Here is an 11,692-nt window from a genome sequence, read left to right as displayed (position 1 = left end):
CATTATTTTAATTTGATGTCTATATTATGAAATAGTTTGGTAGTTGCCAAAGTAACCCAACTAGAATGTTTAATAGACATCAAGTCATCAAATACTCTAATCCCATGTATTAAGATAATGACTTTGCAAATTATGACTTACAGTTTTTCAATCATGAGATATTATGGATTGGCCCAAAGGTGCACCACTTTCAAATGATTGATTTGCTGAGTTAGGATAATTAATGAGTATCCTTGATTTAATAGGTTTTGGATGCTCAAAGGCAACAGACCTATTTGAATTTTGGACCTATATCATTAATTATTCCTAGGTGAATTGAGAATCACCATAATAGTAATTTAGTATTTCATGATTACTACCCAAAGGTGTATTATGGTAATACTATTTATGTTATTCATCATTATTGCTAACTCAAAGTGTTAATGTTGTAAGCATTTTCTTATTGTTAATTTTCTTATTGCAGTATCTATTCCTGTTTCGCTTCATTCGCAAGCTTCATCTGTTACGATCTTTAATGGAACTAATTTCTCAGAGTGGAATGAACAAGTCCAGTTTCACCTAGGTGTTCTGGATCTTGATTTAGCACTCCGATCTGAGAAACCGGCTGACATTACTGATTTGAGCAGCTCGGAAGAAAGGTCTTTTTATAAGACTTGGGAAAGATCGAACAGATTGAGCATTATGTTTATGCGGATGAGTATAGCGAATAATATCAAGTCAACGCTTCCTGAATGTGACAGTGCTCAAGCATTATTGAAAATTGTGGAAGAACGTTTCCGATCTGCTGATAAGTCTCTGGCTGGGACATTAATGGCTAAACTAACCACCATGAAATTTGATGGTACTTGTGGGATGCATGAGCATATCCTTGAAATGACAAATATAGCAGCTAAACTGAAGGCTCTAGGGATGGATGTGAATGAATCCTTTTTGGTTCAATTTATTTTGAACTCCTTGCCTCCTCAATTTGGATCATTTCAAATTCACTATAACACTATTAAGGATAAGTGGAATGTGAATGAATTGACCAGTATGCTTGTTCAAGAGGAGACAAGACTTAAGCAACAAGGATATCATTCTGTCAATCTTGTAAGTCATGGAGCCAGGAAGAAATGGAAGAAGCCAAGAAAGGGCATGAAGAGTGGACCATCCAAGGGTAAAGAGCCTCATCATGATACCGAGGTTCATAAGAAGAAACAAAACAAAGATAGATGCCATTTCTGCAAAAAATTGGGACACTATCAGAAGGACTGCCATAAACGCAAGGCATGGTTTGAAAAGAAAGGTAAGCCTTTGGCTTATGTATGTTTTGAATCAAACCTTACTGAAGTTCCTTCTAATACTTGGTGGTTTGACTCAGGTTCTAATGTTCATGTTTCAAATACGATGCAGGGATTCCTTACAACCCAGATGCAAGATCCAAATGAAAGTTTTATCTTTTTGGGGAATGGGGTTAGAGTTCCAGTAACTGCTGTTGGAACCTATCGTTTGTTTTTAAATACTGGTTGTCATTTAGATTTGCTTCAGACTCTTTATGTTCCTTCTATTTCTAGAAATTTAATTTCTGTTTCTAAACTTGATGTTGAAGGATATTTCTTTAAAATTGGGAATGGTAGTTTGCGTCTTTTCAAAGACAATCTCTTCATTGGTTCTGGTGTCTTGTGTGATGGCTTATATAAAGTAAATCTTGATAATCATTTTGCTGAAACTCTTATGACCTTGCATCATAATGTTGGAATTAAACGAAACCTGATAAATGAAAAATCTTCTAACTTGTGGCATAAAAGATTGGGTCATATATCCAAAGAAAGGTTAGAGAGATTAGTAAAGGATGGGATTTTGTCAAACTTAGACTTTACTGATCTCAGTATGTGTGTAGACTGCATTAAGGGAAAGCAAACCAAACACACAAAGAAAGTTGCCACAAGAAGTGAAGAACTTCTTGAAATTATCCATACAGACATTTGTGGGCCTTTTGACTCCCCATCATTTGGTGGAGAGAAGTATTTTATCACCTTTATTGATGATTTTTCACGTTATGGTTATGTCTATTTGTTGCATGAAAAATCTCAGGCAGTGGATGTCCTAGAGGTATACATTACTGAGGTTGAAAGACAATTAGATAGAAAGGTGAAAATTGTCAGGTCTGATAGAGGTGGTGAATATTATGGTAGGTATGATGAAACAGGACAACACCCTGGCCCATTTGCTAAACTCTTAGAAAAGCATGGCATACGTGCTCAATACACTATGCCGGGAACGCCACAGCAGAATGGAGTAGCTGAAAGGCGTAATCGTACTCTTATGGATATGGTTAGGAGTATGTTAAGTAATTTTCCTTTACCCATGTCGTTGTGGATGGAAGCCCTTAAGACCGCTGTATACATATTAAACCGGGTTCCTAGTAAGGCAGTTCCAAAAACTCCTTTTGAGCTATGGACAGGAAGGAAACCGAGTTTAAGACACCTGCATGTTTGGGGTTGTCCGGCGGAGGCCAGAATTTATAATCCACATGAAAAGAAATTGGATTTTAGAACGATTAGTGGATACTTTATAGGTTATCCCGAAAAATCCAAAGGGTATAGGATTTACTGTCCTAACCATAGTACAAGAATTATAGAGACCGGTAATGTCAAATTCATTGAGAATGGTGAAACCAGTGGGAGTGATAAACCACAAAATGTGAAAATTCAAGAAGTTAGGGTGCAAGTCCCTTTACCCATGACTTCTAAGAAAATTGTTGTTCCTACAGTTGTCACACAGTTTAATAACAATGAACAACAAATTAATGATCAAACACTCCATAATGAAGTTATCACCACTGAACAAGTTGTAGAAGAACCACAAGGGATGACATTAAGGAGATCTCAAAGAGAAAGAAGATCTGCCATTCCAAATGATTATATGGTTTATCTACAAGAATTTGATTTTGATATAGGGACAAGAAAAGATCCGGTTTCTTTTAAACAAGCCATAGAAAGTATTGATTCTATTAAATGGATTGATGCCATAAAAGATGAGTTGAAATCAATGGATCAGAATGAAGTCTGGGATGTCGTTGATTTGCCCGAAGGTTGTAAGACAGTTGGGTGTAAGTGGGTCTTTAAGACCAAGCTCGACTCAAAGGGTAATGTTGAACGACATAAAGCCAGACTGGTGGCCAAAGGTTTCACTCAGAAAGGAGGCATTGATTATAAAGAGACCTTTTCTCCTGTATCTAAAAAGGACTCATTTAGAATTATTATGGCTTTGGTTGCACATTATGATTTAGAGTTGTACCAAATGGATGTAAAAACTGCTTTTCTGAATGGGAGTTTAGATGAAGAAGTCTATATGGACCAGCCCGAAGGTTTTCCATTAAAGGGAAAAGAACACATGGTTTGCAAATTAAAGAAGTCAATATATGGTCTTAAACAAGCTTCCCGACAATGGTATCGCAAGTTCAATGATACCATCATTTTCTTCGGTTTTAAGGAAAACACTGTTGATCGGTGTATATACCTGAAGGTCAGTGGGAGCAAGTTTATCTTTTTGGTCCTATATGTTGATGACATATTGCTTGCCAGTAGTGATCTTGGCTTATTGTATGAAACTAAGGTTTTTCTCTCAAAGAACTTTGAAATGAAAGATATGAATGAGGCAACCTACGTGATAGGCATTGAAATATTTCGTGATCGATCACGTGGATTGTTAGGGTTGTCTCAAAAGGCATATATAGACAGAGTTCTAGAGAGATTTGGTATGGAGAATTGTTCAGCCAGTGTTGTTCCAATTCAGAAAGGGGATAAATTTAGTCTCATGCAATGCCCACAGAATGAATTGGAACGTAAGCAGATGGAAAATATACCTTATGCTTCTGCAGTTGGTAGCTTGATGTACGCTCAGACCTGTACCAGACCGGACATCAGTTTTGCAGTTGGAATGCTAGGAAGATACCAAAGTAATCCAGGGATGGATCACTGGAAAGCTGCAAAGAAGGTGATGAGATACTTGCAAGGAACAAAGAATTACATGCTTACATATAGAAAGTCAGATAGCCTTGAGGTGATTGGCTATTCGGATTCAGACTTTGCTGGATGTGTGGATAGTAGAAAGTCAACGTTTGGCTATTTGTTCCTATTAGCTGGAGGAGCAATCTCATGGAAAAGTGCCAAACAGACAAGCACTGCTTCGTCCACCATGGAAGCAGAATTTGTGGCATGCTTTGAGGCCACGGTTCATAGTTTGTGGCTGCGTAACTTTATCTCGGGACTTGGGGTTGTCGACTCTATTGCCAGGCCGCTGAGAATCTTTTGTGACAATACTGCAGCCGTCCATTTCTCCAGAAACGACAAATATTCTAATGGTGCCAAGCACATTGAGCTTAAATATTTTGTTGTCAAGGAGGAAGTTCAGAAACAAAATGTGTCTATAGAAAATATGAGGACAGAGCTCATGATTGCAGATCCTTTAACAAAAGGTTTACAACCGAAGACTTTTAAAGAGCATGTTGAAAGAATGGGTCTTAGTTGTAATCCATGATATTAGTTGAGGATTGTATTATGTTTATTTCTTTGACACTTAGATATAATTGATTATGTTTCTGTTTTTCCTGTTCTTCAAATATATGTACATGTATGGGTTTGAATGTATGATTACAGGAATTGTCTTTGACAAAGACATAATGTTTGACCATTAAAGATACTTCTCATTTATGGACTATGGTTAAATAATTTGCTAGTGTTGTGGTACTTGGAAGGAACTGTGTCATTATATTGATGTGGAACCGCCTTGACTCGCATTAGTAAGTTGTTTAATTATGGTATTATGATGACCCAAGTGACTATATATGGATTAGAATGATGCGCGCCTAATGTTTATATCATTTCTAACTAAAGTATGGTCATATGGGTCAAGTGGGAGAATGTTGGGTTTTGACCCACATGACCACATCGTAGTCAGTTACAATCCCGTGAGAAGTGGACGCATTATCCTTGATGGTAGGATAACATAACGGGTCTCACCCTCTGCCTAGCAAGTGAACACAGAAAAAGGACTCCATCGCCTGGGTGTTCGAACAGGGGCCAAGAGGGAGATACGAACAAAAGATTTGATCATCCAGGAAGAAAGGAAGCTTTAAGCAATCAGTCTATCAATGGATCCAGGTATGCTTTGCTTCTTAAAGTTTGGTTCTATTATGATCCTCTATAAAGATGTTTTTACATGGTGCCAACCTACAAAATAAGGAGGGATAGCACAGCTGGTGATCTTGCAATTGTGAATGAGTTCGAAGCCGAGGCTGAGAGCCTTGTGGGTGGACTACGAGCCGACCATGCCCTCGAAAACAGCGGCTTTTAGGGTAGAGTTGACGCCCAAGCCACGAATCTGGGAATGCTTTCTAAGAGCTTCTTAAGCTCCACCATGGCAACAATGGAGAGGATGGGCATGCAGCGGCTTGATGGACGGGATGAGCGACCATTAGACGGCCGATGGGACGACGGAGCCTTATCGTTACCCACACGCGCCACGAATCCGCTTCGAGTATCAGAATTGAAGCCAGCCCCACCCCCAAGTTTAAACAAGTCGGATATAACCTACACCATTAAGATTTGGTCGAGTCGGGCACCAAGGTGCAGGGGTTACACAATGAGAGATAGCCCTTCCATAAATTTCTCCAACCTCTCAAAACTTGGTGAAAGCCAGTTCTTGCAAGTTGCAATGTCACAAAAGATATTAGATCTCACATGTGTAACCATTAGTGTATTATAAGCTGGGCTAGCTCATGGGATGTCAAATCCAGCTCAAATTTGAGATGAGCTAAGCTGAGTTGTTCCTAGTTCGAGGGTATGAGTTGATGCTTGATATATTTGGCAACACTTTTATTTTTTTATTTTTTTGTTTGAAAGCAAAGTCATGGATATCAAGATAAAAACATATTTTGTAATATTTTTTTATTTTTTTATTTTTTTAAAAAAATATTTTATTTATTTCTAAAAAATAAAAATAAAATTTTTTTACTTTCACTAATTCTAAAATAAGAAATTCTTGTCTTTTATCATCCCCACCACCTCCATTATATATCCTCGCCATTGCTACAACCATAGCCTTATTCATTTCTACCTCCACTATCGTCGTTATCTCCACCACGACGCCATCACCATTACTGTTATCGTTTCCACTACTACCATTATATATCCTCGTTGTTGTTACTACAACCTTTGCCTTAACACCATCACCACCATTATGGCTGCCACCACCACATTATTATTACCTCCCTCATTGATGTGATTGCCACCACCACTACAGCTCCTACTATTTCAACCATCACTATCTACGCCTCAGCCATCATCATCATATTTATATTTTTAAGATAGTTAACTATAGCAAACAATTTATATTTTTTAAAATTTTATTAATAAAATAGATTTTTTTTGATAATAAGAAGAAAAAAAAGTGATGCGCATGGTATGTAAGTATATGATTTTTTTTCTCTTTTTAATAGAGGGGTCTATGGGCAATGAGTACACATTATGAGGTGCTGGGTGACCCACTTGAAGACTTGCAATTGACCTCCAGTTAGAACAGATGACCCATGACTTACTAACTAAGTCGCTCTACAAGCCAAATTTCATATCACACTAATTTTTATCCACATGACTGATTGGACGGAACTTGGTGTCTCCCTGCTCCCCTCTCAGGAGGACAAAAAAAATCCCAGACCTACTTCCAAAATCCAATTCCATTGCTGAAAACTGGCACATGACCCATATTTAGTTCAGTGTTCCCTCACTTTCTCCCTTCAAAAGTTAAAGAAACAAAAACCAAAAAACAGAAGGAAAAAAAAAAAAGACCAGCTACCGAGACACCAGAGGTACCAACAATGTAATGGATCAAGAGAGAATCCTGACGGGCCGAGGTTCTTTTGGATTCTGTGAACCTATGCTTGTTGCTATCCTCCCACACTTGAACCCTACTCTTATTAGGGCTTTTCCTCCTCATTGGCTGGCATTTCCCATCCCTTAGAGAATAATAAGGCCATGGGAGGAAGCTAACAAGCTCCTAAGAAACCCATATCTCCTTCCTGTCTGCCTTGAAAACCCGCCATAAATTCACTTAAAAACGACCAATAGTACCACCACCCACAAACAAAAAAAAGAACTCTCTTGCATGTTATCACAAAGCAGACTCATTTTTCTGAGTTTTTGCTGGATTTTAGGTGGCTTTGTGCAGCCTTTATCCTGATTTTGTTTCTCTTTTTCTGTTTCCATTACCACCAACTCAGTGCTGTTAAGGCCACCTACTTAGCAACATATCTGGTCCTTAGACAAGCCACCCTCCTTCCAACTCAAACCAGCAGTCTTCTCTCTCTCTCTCTCTCTTCTGGGCCCAAGAGATTCTGAAAAAGAGCACAGCTGTGTGGAGTTCCTGTCTTCTTCTTCTTCTTCTTTTGGCACAAGAACACATCTGAGATAGCTCCCATCATTAAAGAAACCATCTTGGGTCTGGTTCTCTGGCTTTCTTGCAGCTATACCTGTCCCGAGTTAAACCAAAAGCTTGAGAGCTCGGCGTTTGGGTTTCCTTTCTGTTTTGCTCATTCTTTTGGGTCCATTCGGATTGAGTCGGATCAGATTCAGTAAATCTAGACCGACTCAAAAAATAGTTTGGATCTAATTTTAGAACGCGATTCAGATCCCTAGATTCTAAAATTCGGATTGCATCGGGTCAGATCGAATCTCCGCAGGTTGGATCACGGATTCTTCCGACCTATTTGCAGCCTCACCCAATACCGTTGGGTTCGTACCGACGGAGCATACTATATTTAAACAAATGCAATGCTGTAGCATTGGACGAGTATCCTTAAAAATGGTCCAATGCTACAGCGCCACGTGTGGAGAGCAGAATTGGCGTTTCATCGTTCCTTGAATAGGTCCATTTTTCCCATTTCCGACGCGAAGAGCTTGCTCTTAGTTTCGATATCCACCTCCGTTCTTGTTCTTGGAGTTCTTGTGGGGTTTCTTGGTTTCTCTTGGTTCCCCAACAATGGAGCTCTTTCCACGGTTCCCGAGGAACATCCAAGAATCCACCAGCAGCTCATCATCGGAGCTGCAGCCCTTCATCAACCTGGACGACCGCAGAAGCCTCCAAGTCCAAGATGAGATCTCTGATCTCAAGCAGCAGCAGCAGCTTTACGATTGCGAGAAGGAACAGATCCGCCTTCGAGATGAAATCCGGGTCCTCCTGGAGTTAATGGACAACTCTGGCATGCGCTTGAAACAACTCGAGGTTTGTGCTCCTTTCCCTAATTCTTGCCTTTCTAATCTCTCTCTATCTCTCCACAGATATATGGATAGGGTTCTTTAATTTTTCTTTTTGCTACCATCATGTTCCATTGTAATTGTAACAGGATGACACGAGGATGAAGCTGATGACGTGCCTCCAGGAAAAGGAGAACAAGGAAAGGGAAAGTGCCGCACTAGAGGATACAGCGAAGTCTATCAAGGAAGAACTTGAGCGTTTTGAGACAGTAGAAGGACATCAAAAGGAACAGGTACGAGATGAATCTTCTTGCTTCTTCTTGATCAAAACTTGAAATAGTAATACTTTGTGAATTTTCTTGATTCAACCAACTTCAATATGCTGGACGTAGAAATTTTACTGACTGTAGAAAAATATATATCAAGAAAATGGTGAAAACTAATGCTTGCATTGGTAAGAAAACACAAGGACATGAAGGAAGAGTAATCTTTTCTTTGTTTACATGTTATACCATTTTTTGCAACATCAGAGCAACATTGAAGAATTCTTTTTAATATGTTATGGCATTATTTATGGAAAACACAAGGACATGAAGGCAGAGTAATCGTTTGTCTTTGGACTAGACAATGGGTGTTTCACTGATCCTTTTAATTGTTAGAATAACTTCTTGCATTACGTTCTGAAATCTTGTATGGGTTACATCGGACCGTTGATCGATCTTGTTGGATGCCCTGCTTCACCTGTATTTAATATGCATCATTTCCATCTCCCTTCCATTTTAGAAACTTTTCATCTTTTCTCTTTCGTTTAGCCTCATGGATATAGTACCTATATATGGTCTTGTATAATTATTTATGGCCTTTGAAGGCATTATGCTCCTTTATTCTTTATTCTTCTTCTGTAAACATATAAGATAGTATCTGATTTCCAAAGATGGGCCAAAATGTTATGGATTCTTCGACCGAGGGTCCACATCAGCTTTCTTGATCACCAACTTACTAGCACCATAGATTGATTCTCATGCAGTACTTCTTTGTTGTAATTTTGTCACTAGCATGCTTAATGCGAGTTTGTAACTTCTACAGAGAAGTTGTATATGTATGCTGGATTTGAAATAGGTCTCCCTGCTATATTCTATAGATAAGATAGTTTTCTCTTCATTTGTTTTTAAATAAATTATATCTTCAGTTATAGCCTTAAACCTGTAGACTCACGTTCCTCAGTCTTTTTGCCCGATCAACATAACATTGTATCCATAAAATTTGTTCCTTTATAAGACATTGCTATTTCTCCAGATGGCAAGATTGTCTTCTCAGCTTGAATCCCTGCAAAGTGAGAACACCAGCATGAGCATCAACCTTCAAAGATCCAATTTGGAGGTAAGAAGATTGAACAATTTTTCTCTTGTATTACCAATCATAGACGTCTAAGTTTTTTTTCTTCTTATAAATCATAAACATGTAGTTTCTTAATTTTTATCCAAGGTCAAGGCACTAAACAAAGAGATTAAGAACCTGCAGATGCAGCTACTTGAAGAAAGTGACTACCTCCTACCTATTGAAAAGAGAAACATGCGTCCAGCATCTGAGAGCAAGCATTCCACAAGTGCTTCTGCTGAATTGAGAAATATTCTAGACAAAATGTATGTAAAGTCCTTTTTCAGCTATGAATTTGTATGGAGAGTTATTTTTTTAGTGCATCTGGGGCTTGTATCCTAGATGGACTCCTTTTCATGTGAAAAATTAAATCATTAGATACTTCAGAGAGAAGTTGTTGATGATCACTAGTGGCAATAATTATTAGAGTAACAAGTTTCCAGCACAGAATAATAAGTGGATTTTCTTCATGCTAAACATTAGTTGCATCCAACCAATGATATAATCAGACTACCATCAATCACACGTTTATACTTCCCTCATGTGGTTAAGACTCTTGGTATTGGATGATTAACTGAAGTATCACTTTATTTTCTCTTCTGACTTCATCGTTAATGACTCTTGATTTCGTAAATATTTATGATGCCTAACACCTAAAAGAGTTATGATGTCTAACTAATATCAGGAACCAAAAATAGGATAAGTTATGGGGGATATAGTATTTTTCCATTGTCTCTCCTCTAATGTGCTTTACTTGATCTGTTGATCATCATAATTTTTTCTTGTTTATATTTAATTTTGTACAACTGGTATCCAGGGGATGTGAACTCAAGCCTAAGTGAAATGAATCCAACCCAGAGGCACTTTATAGCAGTGCAGTGGAGAGCCACTTTTACTTCTGTAACAGTATCATGGTTTTATATTGAGAAGTGTAACTGGTTCTTTGAATGGTGTCTTCTATGCCATGTGGAGCTCTTCGACAGATACTTGAATAGTGCTATACTTCTTGTAATGTTTTCTATATTCAGCTTCATTTCTACTTCTTGATGTACAAGGCATTGGGAAGAAACTCAACACTGAAACTTATGTCTCCTTTCTGAGTGTTTGTTCTTTTACATTCTTGCATCCACAGTGATAAATGAAAATGAAAACCCGAGTTCTATGTTCATGTCAATGTCTGATCAGTACTCCAAGTTTTACTATATGTTGTGTGATGAAAGCACTCGGTTGCCCTATTTGGTTTGATACATTCTTGATCTATGTATTAGCTGTATCAAAGCTGGTTGCACTCTGAACCATATTTGGCTCTTAACCTGCTTGCCACTCTCAACCAGCGACATGACATTGAATAGGCTTCATGCAGTCAAACTTTGCGTGCATCGAAATGCTTTGATGCCATTACTCTGGTTTTGTTGGAACATTTTAAAGTTTATTTACACAGATGGAATTTTTAAAGTTCCTTTCCATGTGGTCATTTGCATGAATATGTCCAACAGGTTCATTCATTTGTGTCTTAACTAATCTATTGATAGTCCAAGTCTATGATGGATTGCTCATAGTTTAATCACCAATTTTTTTGCTGAAGCTCAAAATTTCAGGCTCACTGCCAAGTTCACTTCCTTGTGGACAATCTGGAAAAATGCACCCTCACTGAGAAGAGGTTGATATCCTCTGTTTGCTGAAGTCTTCTGCAACCTTTTTCACCTTTGATTGGAGACTGCATTAGGAATTTCTCATCATTTTAATGCAGTATTTTACTTCTCTGTACCTGATATTTTAGCTTTTCTGATTCTGCCTGTCTGATCACTTCTCTAACTATCCAGAACCCTCACTCTGTTTCCTCCTTCCCCCCTTCATTTCACTTTCACTTTATACTTATTCCATCCATAAAATTCAGATGACCTTGGCAATATACCAGCAATTTAACTGTAATACTCAGCCAAGCTAGTAAAGAATTGGGCCTAGTCTGCTTGACCAGTCCAAATATAAGAGTTGGAGTAGGAGATGAAAAAAAAGATAGAGCTCTGTTCGACTTGGAGTAGGAGATGGATAACAAAAAGGATAGAGCCTTGTTCGACTTG

General features: G+C 38.3%; 1 protein-coding gene and 1 long non-coding RNA gene across 5 annotated transcripts; both read left to right on the top strand.

Annotated features, from left to right (window-relative positions):
* The first annotated feature begins 1,145 nt into the window (after positions 1-1,145).
* On the top strand, positions 1,146-1,637 carry LOC120107152. Its single transcript, XR_005509080.1, has 2 exons — positions 1,146-1,285; positions 1,393-1,637. It is a non-coding gene; the product is annotated as an uncharacterized LOC120107152 (long non-coding RNA).
* A 6,233-nt stretch (positions 1,638-7,870) lies between these two features.
* On the top strand, positions 7,871-10,785 carry LOC103710548 (CAP-Gly domain-containing linker protein 1-like). Of its 4 annotated transcripts, none has more exons than XM_008796314.2 (5): positions 7,871-8,262; positions 8,384-8,527; positions 9,531-9,614; positions 9,756-9,877; positions 10,429-10,785. In XM_008796314.2, the coding sequence occupies exons 1-5, from the start codon at positions 8,020-8,022 to the stop codon at positions 10,451-10,453; spliced, it is 618 nt and encodes a 205-aa protein (XP_008794536.2). In that variant the 5' UTR covers positions 7,871-8,019; the 3' UTR covers positions 10,454-10,785. The 4 variants fall into 4 exon arrangements, with proteins under 4 accessions (XP_008794536.2, XP_038976253.1, XP_026661793.2 ...); XM_039120325.1 differs by having other exon boundaries at positions 9,720-9,877; XM_026805992.2 differs by lacking the exon at positions 10,429-10,785 and having other exon boundaries at positions 9,756-10,420.
* The last annotated feature ends 907 nt before the right edge of the window (positions 10,786-11,692 follow it).

Source organism: Phoenix dactylifera, unplaced genomic scaffold (genome assembly GCF_009389715.1).
Source record: "Phoenix dactylifera cultivar Barhee BC4 unplaced genomic scaffold, palm_55x_up_171113_PBpolish2nd_filt_p 000776F, whole genome shotgun sequence".
NCBI classification, from domain to species: Eukaryota; Viridiplantae; Streptophyta; class Magnoliopsida; order Arecales; family Arecaceae; genus Phoenix; species Phoenix dactylifera.
Note: the sequence above shows the minus strand (reverse complement) of the source record. Positions and strands in the feature narration are given on the sequence as shown.